The sequence below is a fragment of the Phycodurus eques genome, chromosome 15 (genome assembly GCF_024500275.1).
Source record: "Phycodurus eques isolate BA_2022a chromosome 15, UOR_Pequ_1.1, whole genome shotgun sequence".
In the NCBI taxonomy this organism is placed as follows: Eukaryota; Metazoa; Chordata; class Actinopteri; order Syngnathiformes; family Syngnathidae; genus Phycodurus; species Phycodurus eques.
The window spans coordinates 20,330,085-20,342,095 of NC_084539.1; the positions used below are offsets into that span (position 1 = coordinate 20,330,085).

Consider the following 12,011-nt stretch of genomic DNA (forward strand, 5'->3'; position numbering starts at 1 on the left):
AGAAGCTCTAAAATCACATTGCAGAATAAACGATATGTCGGTCATTTTGTGTTTCTGCTATTTCAAAAATGTTTTCACGAGCGGAAAAGATCCATTCTGCCAGTCGCCTCTTATTTTGCCTGTGCCTCAGCAGTGCTGGTTGGCACCTGCCTTTCAGATGCGGTTTTTAAAAATGTAAAAGCAGCCATCGATTATTTGTCTCAGGTTTGATAAATCACTGAGCGCATGCTAAATTTACCCATTTGCATCTACTCTTCCACGAATGCGCAAAATGAGCTGAGCTGCAATTTTGCCCATTTGCTGAAAGCAGTTCTGGGTGTGCCTGGTTAGACAGCTTTCACATCTGTTGGTGTGAGCAGTCAAGTCTTTGCCCTCGCAAACCTTTAGATCAGGTCCTTCATATGCAAAAGTTGAATGAAGGCAACTGGACTCCACTTAGTTGTTTCACCACCTCCAAAAGACGACTTCAGTTCTAAATTTAAGCAGTGGAGTCCCCCTCATTTGTCTCCGGTGTGTGTGGTGTCATGTGGGTTGTTGTCGTTGTTGCTGCCAGGTGTGGCGTTTTGCATACAAATTCTGGACAGGGAGGATTGCTGGTTTTGAAAAGATGGCAAAGAAGCCATTAATGTCAAATTAGCAAGTCCCTCCTAAACATACTAGGACGTTTATACCATCACTTAAAATTTGCATCCAACAATGTCCTGACGACTCTCCCCCAAAGAATGTCTCATTCCATGGAAGAAGTGGCATCGAAGAAGCTATTTTGCCACCAGGCACTAGAACGACAGCGACAACAACCCTCATGTGACCATTTTTTAAAAACTAACTTCTGCTTCAACTTAAAACTTCATGTCAGTCATTCTAGTCGCGGTGTCTTCTGGTCCTTTATCGTGCCTCCTGTTGGTCGTTCCAGAGCGGCAGGAAGGTGTCCATCACCACCACCCCATTTGAGAACACATCCATCAAGAGAGGCCCCGCGAGGAGAAACAGCTACAAGAGCAAGATGGTGCGATGCGCCAAGAAGGCCAAGAAGGAGAAGACCCCGGAGAGGTGCCAGTCAATTATCAAGGATTCTGGTCCAGTGTTTAAATTTCCAACCTCTGAATACTTCCCCCCCCCCCCCCAGGAGGCGTTCCCTTTTCCGGCGTTTCGCCATGCAGCCGTCCCCCCTTCTGCACACCAGTCGCAGCTTCACGTCGCTCAACCATTCGCTGTCGTCCGGCGAGAGTCTGCCTGGCTCGCCCACGCACAGCCTGTCGCCCCGCTCGCCCACCGCCGCCTTCCGCCTGCCGCCCGACTTCACCCTCTCAGGTAGGGTTGCACAGTATACCGGTACTAGGAAAGTATCACGATATTCTGCCCTCAAAAATTAAACAATACCTGGTGTTTTTAGTACCGGTACCATAAGTGCAGCCATGACTCGTCTGTGTCTATAGTGGGTGGCGCCTTTCTCACTCCCAAAGTGCGGGTGTTAAAAACCTACAGAAAGACAGAGAGAGAAGAATCTGGAAATATTTTGGTCTATTGGTCTGGACAGTTGACTTTCTCTTTGGACTTTGCAGGTGGCAACTCTTCCCAGAGCAGCTCGCCCAGCTCCAGCGCGCCAAACTCCCCTGCAGGTTCCACTCATATCCGGCCCAGCACCCTACACGGCCTGGGCCCCAAGCTACCGGGCCAGCGACTCCGTCAGGGGCGGCGCAAGTCCGCAGGTAGCATTCCTCTTTCCCCTTTGGCCCGCACGCCCTCGCCCACCCCGCAGCCCACCTCCCCTCAGCGCTCGCCCTCCCCGCTGCTGGGCGGACACTCGGTGGCCATTTCCAAAAGCGCGCAGTCCTTCCCAGTCAAGATCCACTCGCCACCCACCATCATCCGCCACATTGTGCGCCCTAAAAGTGCCGAGCCGCCGCGATCCCCGCTCCTGAAACGCGTGCAGTCTGAGGAGAAGCTGTCGCCCTCCTACGGGGCAGATAAGAAGCACCTGTGTGCCCGCAAACAAAGCCTGGAGGTGACGCAGGAGGAGGCGCAGGATCAGGAGGACGGCGGCGAGGGCACCGGTCTGGAGGGGAACTCCTGTGAGGCGGCGGTGGCAGTGGTCCCTCGCGTTCGGCCTGTCGAGCAGGGCTGCCTGAAGAGGCCAGCGGGCCGCAGGGAACGCCAAGAGTCACTGGAGGAGCTCGACAAAACAGCCACCAAGCGGGAATCCGATCCATCGGGTAGCGATGACTTACATTCTCGGAGTCAAAGCAAAACTGAGACGGCAAGCGTGGCGCTGAAAGACGTCTTGTATAAAAAACTCAGCCGCGTGTCAGACACCATTAGCGACTCAGCTAGCGACGGAGAGCGGTCACATCCTCAAGTGGCCAAAGACAAAGCGGAGAGGCCGGATCTCAAGGCTGCCAGCATGGACTTCACCAGGAAGCGGCTCTCATTCGAAGAGCGAGACGACTTTGTGTGTCGGCTCTCCCCCACCATCCATGACAACCTCCATTTTGGGGCCACCCGCTCCAAAAGCCTCCAGCTGGACGCGGCGGTGGCGGCTCACGAACACATGAAGGCCGGACTGGGCGGGGAAGGTTCGATAACGGCGAAGATGTTCTCGGGGCGAGGGGAGAGCGCCGTGGAGAAGCTGCAGCTCATCGCGTCGGGCGAGTGTCCTCTGAGGAAGACATCGTCAGACTATAAACTGGAGGGACGTCATGTGTCCCCTCTCAAGCCTCTTGAGGGCACCCTTGACATTGGCCTCCTTTCAGGACCCAGAGTCTCCAAAACGGACACATGCTTATCCAAAATGGCAGAGGGCAAATTGCCCGGCCCACCTCTTTGGCTCCAGAGCGCCGTGGAACGACAGCTGAAAGCTCCGGAAAAACCCAAAAGCCCTCTGACGTGCCCAATGAGTCCCGACACCTCCACCTCCCCGAACGTGTTCCCCAAGGAGCACTCGCTCGGAGAGAAAACAAAGAGCAGACACGACTCGGACAGCTCGAAGCAGGAGAGCAGAACCTGCATGAAGGTGGCCGCGTCCCGTCACAGCTCCCACTTCTCCTGCGGGAAGACACCCTCCATTCGGGAAGTCAGCAATGAAGACCAGGATGACGAAGCGGAGCAACCAGAAGTTGAAGGGAAAAGTCTTCCTGTGCGAGCAGACGCGCGTTCTCCTGTGAGGTTAGGTCTGGGCAAAGAGGGCACACCCCAAGACGGTTCTGGACCACATGTCGCTTCGCCTAAATTGATCGGAACCTCTGCTGGTCAGAGCTCTCCTACTCCAAGTGATGGGTTAGCCTCAAAGGAGGTCCGTGACCCAAAAGTGGAACTGGGGGGCGTACGAACGGCATCCACGTCAGTGGGCGGCACTCCGGTGCCCAAGAAAGAGCATCTGGCATCAGGCTCTCCGAAGACTAAAGGAGCTTCAGAGCTGCTGGAAGAAAAAGTCCACAGGGTTCCAGAACTTCCAGAACCTTGCACCTCTAATAAGCCGGAAGGCGTAGAGGCCACGGCGGGTCGTGGAGAAAACACTTTGACCCCCGAAAACAAAATGATGTCCAGCCCCCAGCCCACTTCATTTCCCGATCCAAAACAATCATCCCGAGAAGCGTCTCCCGCCTCTCATGTCGCCCTCGACTCCAAACGCAGCGACCCCACGTTGGCCTGTGCTGAGGAATCAACGCAGCCACTGCCGACTAATGCCACGCCACCGGAACCAAAATGTCCAGTAGCAGCCTGCCCTGCGGCGGCCAAAGAAAGCACAGACTCCATCTCCAAACTTCTGAAGACCACCACCTTGCGGGTGGCTCACAAGCCGTCCGTGGTGCCTCCCAAGCATAAAGAACCTTCACCCAAAAAGCAGTCCATTAAGGAGCATCACGCCAAGGCGAGCGGTGACTCCTCGGACCCCCCTGACAAGGCGCTGGTCCCGGACAAGGCAGCCAAGAAGAAACCAAACGAGACTCGTGCAGGAGCGCGGGCAAAGACTCTGGCCGAGGGAAGACGCCGCGTGTGACCTCCTGTCACAAAAAGTCATATTTCCGCGTTTTCATCAACACCTTGTTTTAACGGAGGACCGGACAAGCTGTTACGCGAGAGCTCGGCCAATCGTGAGAAGCCTCGCTGATTAGGTGCCATAAAAAGCTTGCACTTGTACATTTTTGTTGTTTTAATGCAGTCGAGCCGCCGCTTTGCGTGGGGTCGGTAGGAATCTTCCTCACATTCCTTTCTGTGTGGTTTGGATTAGTCACGTGATTTCTGAGCGTAGCGTTCGCGGTGGATCGCTTCCTCGTTGGCAACGTGAGGCGAGGGAGAGACGGCGGGAGGGTTGGGGGGAGTTGTAGCATTACACAAATGAAACTGTGAGACTTGAGAATGTCGTTGGTGTCTAACATACAGGATGAGCACTGTCTTTTTATAATGAGGGGTGCCCCCCGTGCACAGGTGATAATGAGGATCTCTCTTAAGACTTATCGTCCCTTACAAAAAATGTCAGTTTATAGTACGTTCACAATGTTTTGCAGGAGGGGCTCCCCCCCTGCAGGTGTGTCCCGGGGCCTCCTGATTGGTTAAAAAGACATCGGATCACTAGGATCTTGTTTGCTCCCACCAGTCGTATCGTCGCTTAAAAGAATGTTTTTCCATAGTTGTCATACTGTATGTTCACAATGTTTCTGTAGGGAGGCCCCCCTAGGAGGATGCTAGTGGGCCCCTGATTGGTTACAAAAAGGCGTCACATGACCTCGGATCATCAGGATGACTTATTGTCGTTTGAGAGAATGTCATTGTTAACGTAAAGAAACTTCACAATGTTTCACGGGACGGGCGCCCCCCTCCTGCAGGAGGGTCCTGGGGTCTTTGCGGTGTCCTAATTGGTTACGAAAAGATGTTGTTCCAGATATTTTGCAGGGGGGTCCCAGTGGGCCTCTGATTGTTTAAAAAAAAAAAAAAAACAACAACAACTTTGGATTGTGAGTCATCATCATCTAAAAAAAACATCGTTAATGTACAGTATGTTCACAATGTTTTTGACTGGTGACACCTCGCTGTGAGGGTCCTGGGCCCTCTGATGTGCCCTGATTGGTTGAAAAAGATGTCACGACTTTGGATTGTGATGATTTATCTTCGCTAAAAAAATATATACATGTCGCTAGCATTGAAAACATACAGGATGTTTCGGGTGACGCTCGCCCTTTTGCGGGTCACTGTGGCGCTCTGATGGGTAAAAACAAAAAAAAAAGACGTCACATGACCTGTTGGTGAGGATCTCAAGTCTTGCAAGTGGTTTTGTCATTTCAAAGGCTTTCCGGCGAACCTCCTTAACGCATTCGTAAGGTTTAGCTTCATGCTACTCACGCATTTCGAGGCCTTTTATGAAAAATAAAAAATAGACGAGCAAATTGAGCTTTGAGATAACTTTGGGGCTTTTTATCGTAGGAACAAACAAATGCACCTTAAACGCTTGCAGTTCAGGCGTAGTGAATGACGAGATTGGTGGGGGAAAACAGACGACTTCGTTTGTGGGTCGTTTGTCTCGAGGAGCCATTAAAAACGTCCAGTCGATAGCACATTGTTTGTTTACCCGCCTTCACCACTGTATATTTTTGTATAGTGCTCATTTGCCAAAATGTTTGTCGTGTGTCACCCACGGGATTTAACGTGGCGAAAAAAAAATCGTCTTGAAGTGGTCTGCCCGTCCCGTGTCAACGTTGCCGTTATTTCCACTGTGCAAACACTTGCGTTAGCCACGTTTGCTTCCCACATGCTAATTGTCTTTTAGAAGATGTGCAATAAAAAGTTATTGTATTTTGCCCGGGGAGAAAACGCTCTATGGATGTCATAGATGTTGTATATTAAAAACAGATATTTATATACTTCTAATGTTGCGTCATAACGAGAATAAAAATGAAATCTGCTGACACGTTGGCCTTTTGCTCTCATTTCGATAGTCACAACAGAAGCTTCACTGGCGACCACCAGGTGGCGGTGTTTATCCATTCAGTTTGAGTGTAGTGTCTAATCCCAGTTGAATTTGGGCGCGCGTTCTCACTCACATTCCCAACTATGGACATTTTGTTGAAATTGTACAAAACAGGTTTTCCTGTGAACCCGTTTGTGCCTCACCCTCGGGCATGACTGACGTTATCAACTACTGTCACATAACTCGAGGAATCCAGACTGTGAGACCTCGTGTGAGCACAAAGTTGACACATTTTGTTTTCATCTATTATAAGATGTTTATATATAACTACGTGTCTGTCCATCAATCAATATGCATCTGTATTGATCTATCTGTCTGTCCACCAATCTATACGTCTCAGGCAGGGGTAGCAGACCGACTTTAAAAGTGTGTGGGCGGGGGGCACAATTCTTTTGGGGCACTTTTTGCCCCTCTGAAACGAATTGTTGCGGGTGGGTGCTGAGGGAAGTTTTTCTGTCCTAAATCCAATCATTGACTGGTGGAGGGAGTGCTGACCGAACATTATCAATCTTTTTTTTTTTTTTTTTTTTTTTTTTTTTTTTTTTTTCTATCACTCGGTTAATTTTTGTTGCGTGCCACATTGTAGTTGTGGTTTCCCTCAGAGGGTCATTATGATTGTGAAGCTGTACTAATGTATAATCACGTCATATTAGTCATTTTGAAATCAGAAGTCAGTCAAAAAAATTCAAATATTATTCAGTTTGTTTTAAAAGGGGCATTGGTAACAAAAGAAAATGCGATATCTCAATGTTATAAAGGCAATTTGGGTATTTTAGGAAGAAACATGAAGTCGACGTATATGATTTGTTTTTGCGGGCCTCATAAAGTGATGTGGTGGGCCGGACCTGGCCCCCGGGCCTTGAGTTTGACACCTGTGATCTACAATATGTATGTATGTGTGCATCATGTATTTGACTAAAAAAGGCCTTTCAGGGCATGCGAGGACACTGTATAACCAAACAGTAAAGTCAAGGTAAAAAAAACAAATGGACACGAGAAACATCAATGTAAATGTAAGACTATGGTGTGTATGATGACCCGCAGGACATCGGCTGGCACATGGTAACACAAATCTCATAACCTGTGACTGAACCGCCGAATCCTCCTCCCCCTTCCCCTCGGCGAAGGCTAAAGCTCATCCAGCGGCCGTGACTTTTGCAACATGAGCTTGGCGAGCGGCGGCGTTGGCCTGGCCCCAAGTCACACTGTGTTCTACTTGAGCACCCGAGCATTCCGCAAAAACCTCGCACAGTTCACACCGTGCAATAGTCTCTAAAGCGGGACAGCTGTGCGGACGCCGTCTTCCTTTTCCCGCCACTCTCGCAACAACAACAACAACAACAACAACAACAACGCTACAGAGCGTCAACATAGCACATGTTGTCTCTAACATGGAAGACAATTTAGTGAGGAGCAGGCATCGTGCCGCCACAGTTACGATTCTGACATTACCTCAGGGAAAATCGTCGGCACTGGTCCTCAACCTTTTTGGGTCACGGGCCTGTTTCATGTGAAGAAATGCATATTTTAACAGACTGGTATTGAAACATATAAGAACAAAGATGAAATACTTCTCACCATCACGCTGAATGTAGTTGGAGCCCTGCGCTCGTTACTATTCAACAAAGCGGCCGGTCTCGCCTTGTGTTCCGTCGCATAGCGTGTGCTGCAAGAAGTGCTGAAAATTTAAGCAGTGTTGAGCTGTTTCTACAATATTTTTACATGTTTGAGGTCAAATTGGGCGTCAAATATTTGTAGCATACACCAGCTGCGGGCAGTACGCAAGTGAGCGATGAATTAAGTTCTCAGCACAAAGTTGTTGACTGCACATATTTTGGTATTTGGGGACCCCTGCTCTACACTATCTAGCAATGTCCAGTATCTCGCTATCTACTGTATCAAACTACTATCTAGCTTTGTACGGTAACTATCGAGCTAACTACTGTACTTTTTACTTTTGTCCCTACCTTATACTTTTTTTTTTTTTTTTCCCCCCCCTACTTTTTACCTTTTTTCTAGCTATCAACAGTCGCGGAGCGGGTGTTAACCTTCACACCTGTCACACAAAGGCAGCGTCCTACCACTGTTAAGGTTCAGAAAGCGGAAAATTGTCGGTACCTTTGACTCAAAAGGTGACATTGGGGGGGCAGGCCGTGTGAAAGGGGCCGTTGTGAGTTTTGGCCGTGTTGCGTAAACGTGGGCCCAAAAAGCTGCAGCTTGCGTAAGAGTTGGCAGAGCAAGTGGCGACAAATCAGCTTTGGTGGAAGATTAGCGTTAAGAGCGGGATTGAGGCTGTCCCACATCTTTGGCATCAAATGGATGGACAAGCGTCCCATCATCGGCTCCTCTTTTCCTCTCACCACTTTGGTTTTGTCCTTTTTTTGGGGGTGATCACCCTGCCAGAAATAAACGGGAGACCTGTGCCAAAGCCTATACTTTGACACAGCCACTGAATAAAAATGTAAATGCAACACGTTTATTTTTGCTCCTGTTTTTCATGAGCTGAGCTCAAAGTTCTGAGACTTTTTCTATAAACACAAAAGGCCTATTTCTCTCAAATATTGTTTACAAATCTGTCTAAATGCCTGTTAATGTGCATTTCTACTTTGCCGAGATAATCTATCCACCTCAAGATGCTGATGAAACAGCATAATTATTGGATGGCTGTGATTTAGGCTGCCCGCAATAAAAGGCCACTCTATAATTTGCGGTTTGACTTCATGGGCAGATCTGTCTTCATCTGTAACTGAGCACTTCTCCATTGCAGAGATAATCCAATAGTCACGAATAGTGGCAGCAAAAACTCTTTTTTTAAAATTGCAGACAAACTAATAGATTGCACCACAAGGTGGCAATTCGCGGTCATATTTGGAATAAAATATGTCACGTTTGAGACTACAACAGAATGGCACATGACCAGAGAGGGCCAATCACAAGCGTCTGCTTTTGATGGGCGAAGTGATATGAAAAGTCTGAGTTTTTGTGGCTCTTTTTTTTTTGTTTTGTTTTTTTCTAAATGTAACTAAAATTGTAACCATAGAAATTTTCAAAAGCAACTAATTTAATTACACATTTTCTCCCAGTAATGTAATGGGTTACATTTACATAACTTTTGCAATTAAATTATGTAATTGGTTACTCCCCATCACTGGGCGGTCGACTGCTGATGGTGTTTTTTTGTGTGGCAGTTATTGCTATTGATGGTAGTGGTGGTAGCGGTACTGGTATTATTGATAGTAGCGGGTAGTAGTATTAATGTCGGCGTGTCTTGCAGACAAAGGAGGGAAATGGGTCACATGATGGCGGTGCCTGCCCAGCTCGCGGCGGAGGCCCTGGTCTGGTCCTGTTCTCTGAGAACACGGCGTGACCTACTTCATGCGACGTGTTGATGTCTAATGCAGGGCCTCCTCCTCACGTCCCCCGGCCTCAGTCTTCTCTTCGACGCCATCACCCCCCGCCTCGAAGACATCCCAAATAAACGCGGACGGGGGGGGCTTCGCGTGTGTTAGCTTTTGAGAAGCCGAGTGACTCGATGAATGAGTGAATGGATGAATGGAGAGCGAGAGACGTCCACCTTGATATGAAGCCGAATGAACGCTTTCAAGAGGCCCCGTGTGATTTTTTTTTTTTTTTTTTTACATGACAGGGCAACCCACCCCGACACCAAGGAACCATTGGCCTCCGTCACCAACAGGACGAAACTCAATTCGTCCTGCAGGCGTGTTCATCCTTGTCAAAATGTACTTTTGGCAGGAGCAGATTTGATATTTTGTGGCCCTAATGAGCTAACTGGAACGCAGGCCCTCGCTAGGCGGCCTCCACGTGAGCCACATTAGCATAGCAAAAGAGCGGAGGCGCCCCGCGGGACCTCAAGTGAACCTCGCGGCACACGAAAGCAACGCCGCCGCCATGAATTATTCACACCGCGTCTTCAAACCGCCACATTCCAGTTAATGATCGGACAAAAAGAAGAAGTCAAATGCCGGTAAACACCTTTACGAGCCTCTGGAAAAACACAGCGTTTAGTTTTTTTGGAAACGCTTCCAGTTTGGGGGTGGGGAAGAAGCATCCCAGCTCTGCATGAATCGTGCAGAAAAACGAGGAGCGGCCTGGTCTGAAAGTCGGCCAGACAACTTTATGCAACTTCCAGTGTTTGTCTTCTTTTTAAGAAAGTGCAATATCAATAATTTGTCTTTTTCAGAACATGAAACAGTCACATTTTGTCTTCTTTTTAGGAATGTGTAACATCAATAGCCTAACATAATTAGTTTCTTCTTTTTGGTAAAGTGCAACATCAACAGTTTGCCTTTTTTTTGGTGGGGGGGGGGGGGAATAGAAGGTTATGTTCTTGTCAGGAAACATAAACAACATTTCACCGTCTTTTAAGGAAAGTGCTACATTTAATAATTTGTGTACTTCAGAAAAGTTCAACATCCTGGGTATTTCTTCTTTTTGGTAAAGTGCAACATCAACAGTTTTCCTTTTTTTTTTAGGGGAAAAAAACATTGAAAGGTTATCTTCATGTTAGGAAAGGGATGTCAACATTTCAAATTCTTAGGGAAAGTGCAGCATTTCATCGTTTGTCCCCTATAGTGCAACATCCAGATGTTTTCTTCTTTTTTGGTAAAGTGTGGCACTAATAATTTTCTTCTTTTTAGAGAAGTGCATCATGAATAGTTTCTTCTTTTTGGTAAAGTGCAACATCAATAGCGTGTCTTCTTTTGAGGAAAGACGAACATAAGTATTTAAATTCCCTTTTAGTAAAGAGCAACAATAAGTCTTTTTCTTTCCGTGAGCGCGCAACATTGATAGTTTCAGAAAGTAAAAATGTGATTTCAAACATGGCATGCAAAGTACATCAGTACATTTATTGCTGATTTTGGTGCATAAGAAAGCCGAAAAAGCATCCGAGCTGGTCATGAATCATGCAGGAAAACGATGCACGGCGAGCCGGGAAAGTCGGTCAGACTGTCGTGGTCGCGGCCAAATGGGGAATTCTCGCTCATGAATCATGGAGTGAGGCAGAGAGGGGAAGGAAGCGTGCTAAAAACACACAAATGCAAAAACCTTCACCTTCCGCACGCCAAAGGAGACTTTGGAGACGGGAACTTTTTAGACTTTCGCAAAACATTTTCTCCCCTGCACGTATACACACCAGCCACCCCTTAAAAAAAAAAAAAAACGTAGTGAAAATAATAATTATTTTTTTAAATGCAAAAAATGATGTTGTTGGGTTCTTTTCATATGAAATTAGCTCCCATGAGCTATGGTTTTTAAAACTACATTTTTTACATAGAATACATAAAATGCAACCCCAATTCCAATGAAGTTGGGATGCTGTGTTAAACATAAATAAAAACAGAATACAATGATTTGCAAATCACGTTCAACCTATATTTAATTAAATACACTACAAAGACAAGATATTTAATGTTCAAACTGATAAACATTATTGTTTTTAGCAAATAATTATGAACTTAGAATTTTATGGCTGCAACACGTTCCAAAAAGGCTGGGACAGGGTCATGTTTACCACTGTGTTGCATCACCTTGGGAACTGACGACACCAATTCTTTCCCATTCTTGCTCGATGCACAGCTTCAGCTGTTCAAAAGTCCGGGGTCTCCGTTGTCTTATTTTACGCTTCATAATGCGCCACACATTTTCAATGGGAGACCGGTCTGAACGGCAGGCAGGCCAGTGTAGTACCCGCACTCTTTTACTACGAAGCCACGCTGTTGTAACACGTGCAGAGTGTGGTTTGGCATTGTCTTGCTGAAATAAGCAGGGGCGTCCGTGAAAAAGACGTTGCTTGGATGGCAGCATGTGTTTCTCCAAAACCTGTATGTACCTTTCAGCATTAATGGTGCCTTCACAGATGTGTAAGTTACCCATGCCATTGGCACTAACACAGCCCCATACCAGCACTGATGCTGGCCTTTGAACTTTGTGTCCATAACAGTCCGGATGGTTCTTTTCCTCTTTGGCCCGGAGGACACGGCGTCCACAATTTCCAAAAACAATTTGAAATGTGGACTCGTCGGCCCAC

At 47.4% G+C, this 12,011-nt stretch overlaps 1 protein-coding gene across 13 annotated transcripts in view; it reads left to right on the forward strand.

Moving 5' to 3' along the window:
• LOC133413320 (microtubule-associated serine/threonine-protein kinase 3-like) overlaps positions 1 to 6,329 on the forward strand; it is a 64,383-nt gene extending 58,054 nt beyond the window's left edge. For all 13 annotated transcript variants that reach the window (XM_061697513.1, XM_061697514.1, XM_061697516.1 and 10 more), the window contains 3 exons: positions 914 to 1,050; positions 1,127 to 1,311; positions 1,563 to 6,329. In XM_061697513.1, the coding sequence (XP_061553497.1) occupies positions 914 to 1,050; positions 1,127 to 1,311; positions 1,563 to 3,997 (2,757 nt within the window). In that variant the 3' untranslated portion in view covers positions 3,998 to 6,329. The remainder of the gene's footprint in view (positions 1 to 913; positions 1,051 to 1,126; positions 1,312 to 1,562) is intronic.
• Positions 6,330 to 12,011: the final 5,682 nt, after the last annotated feature.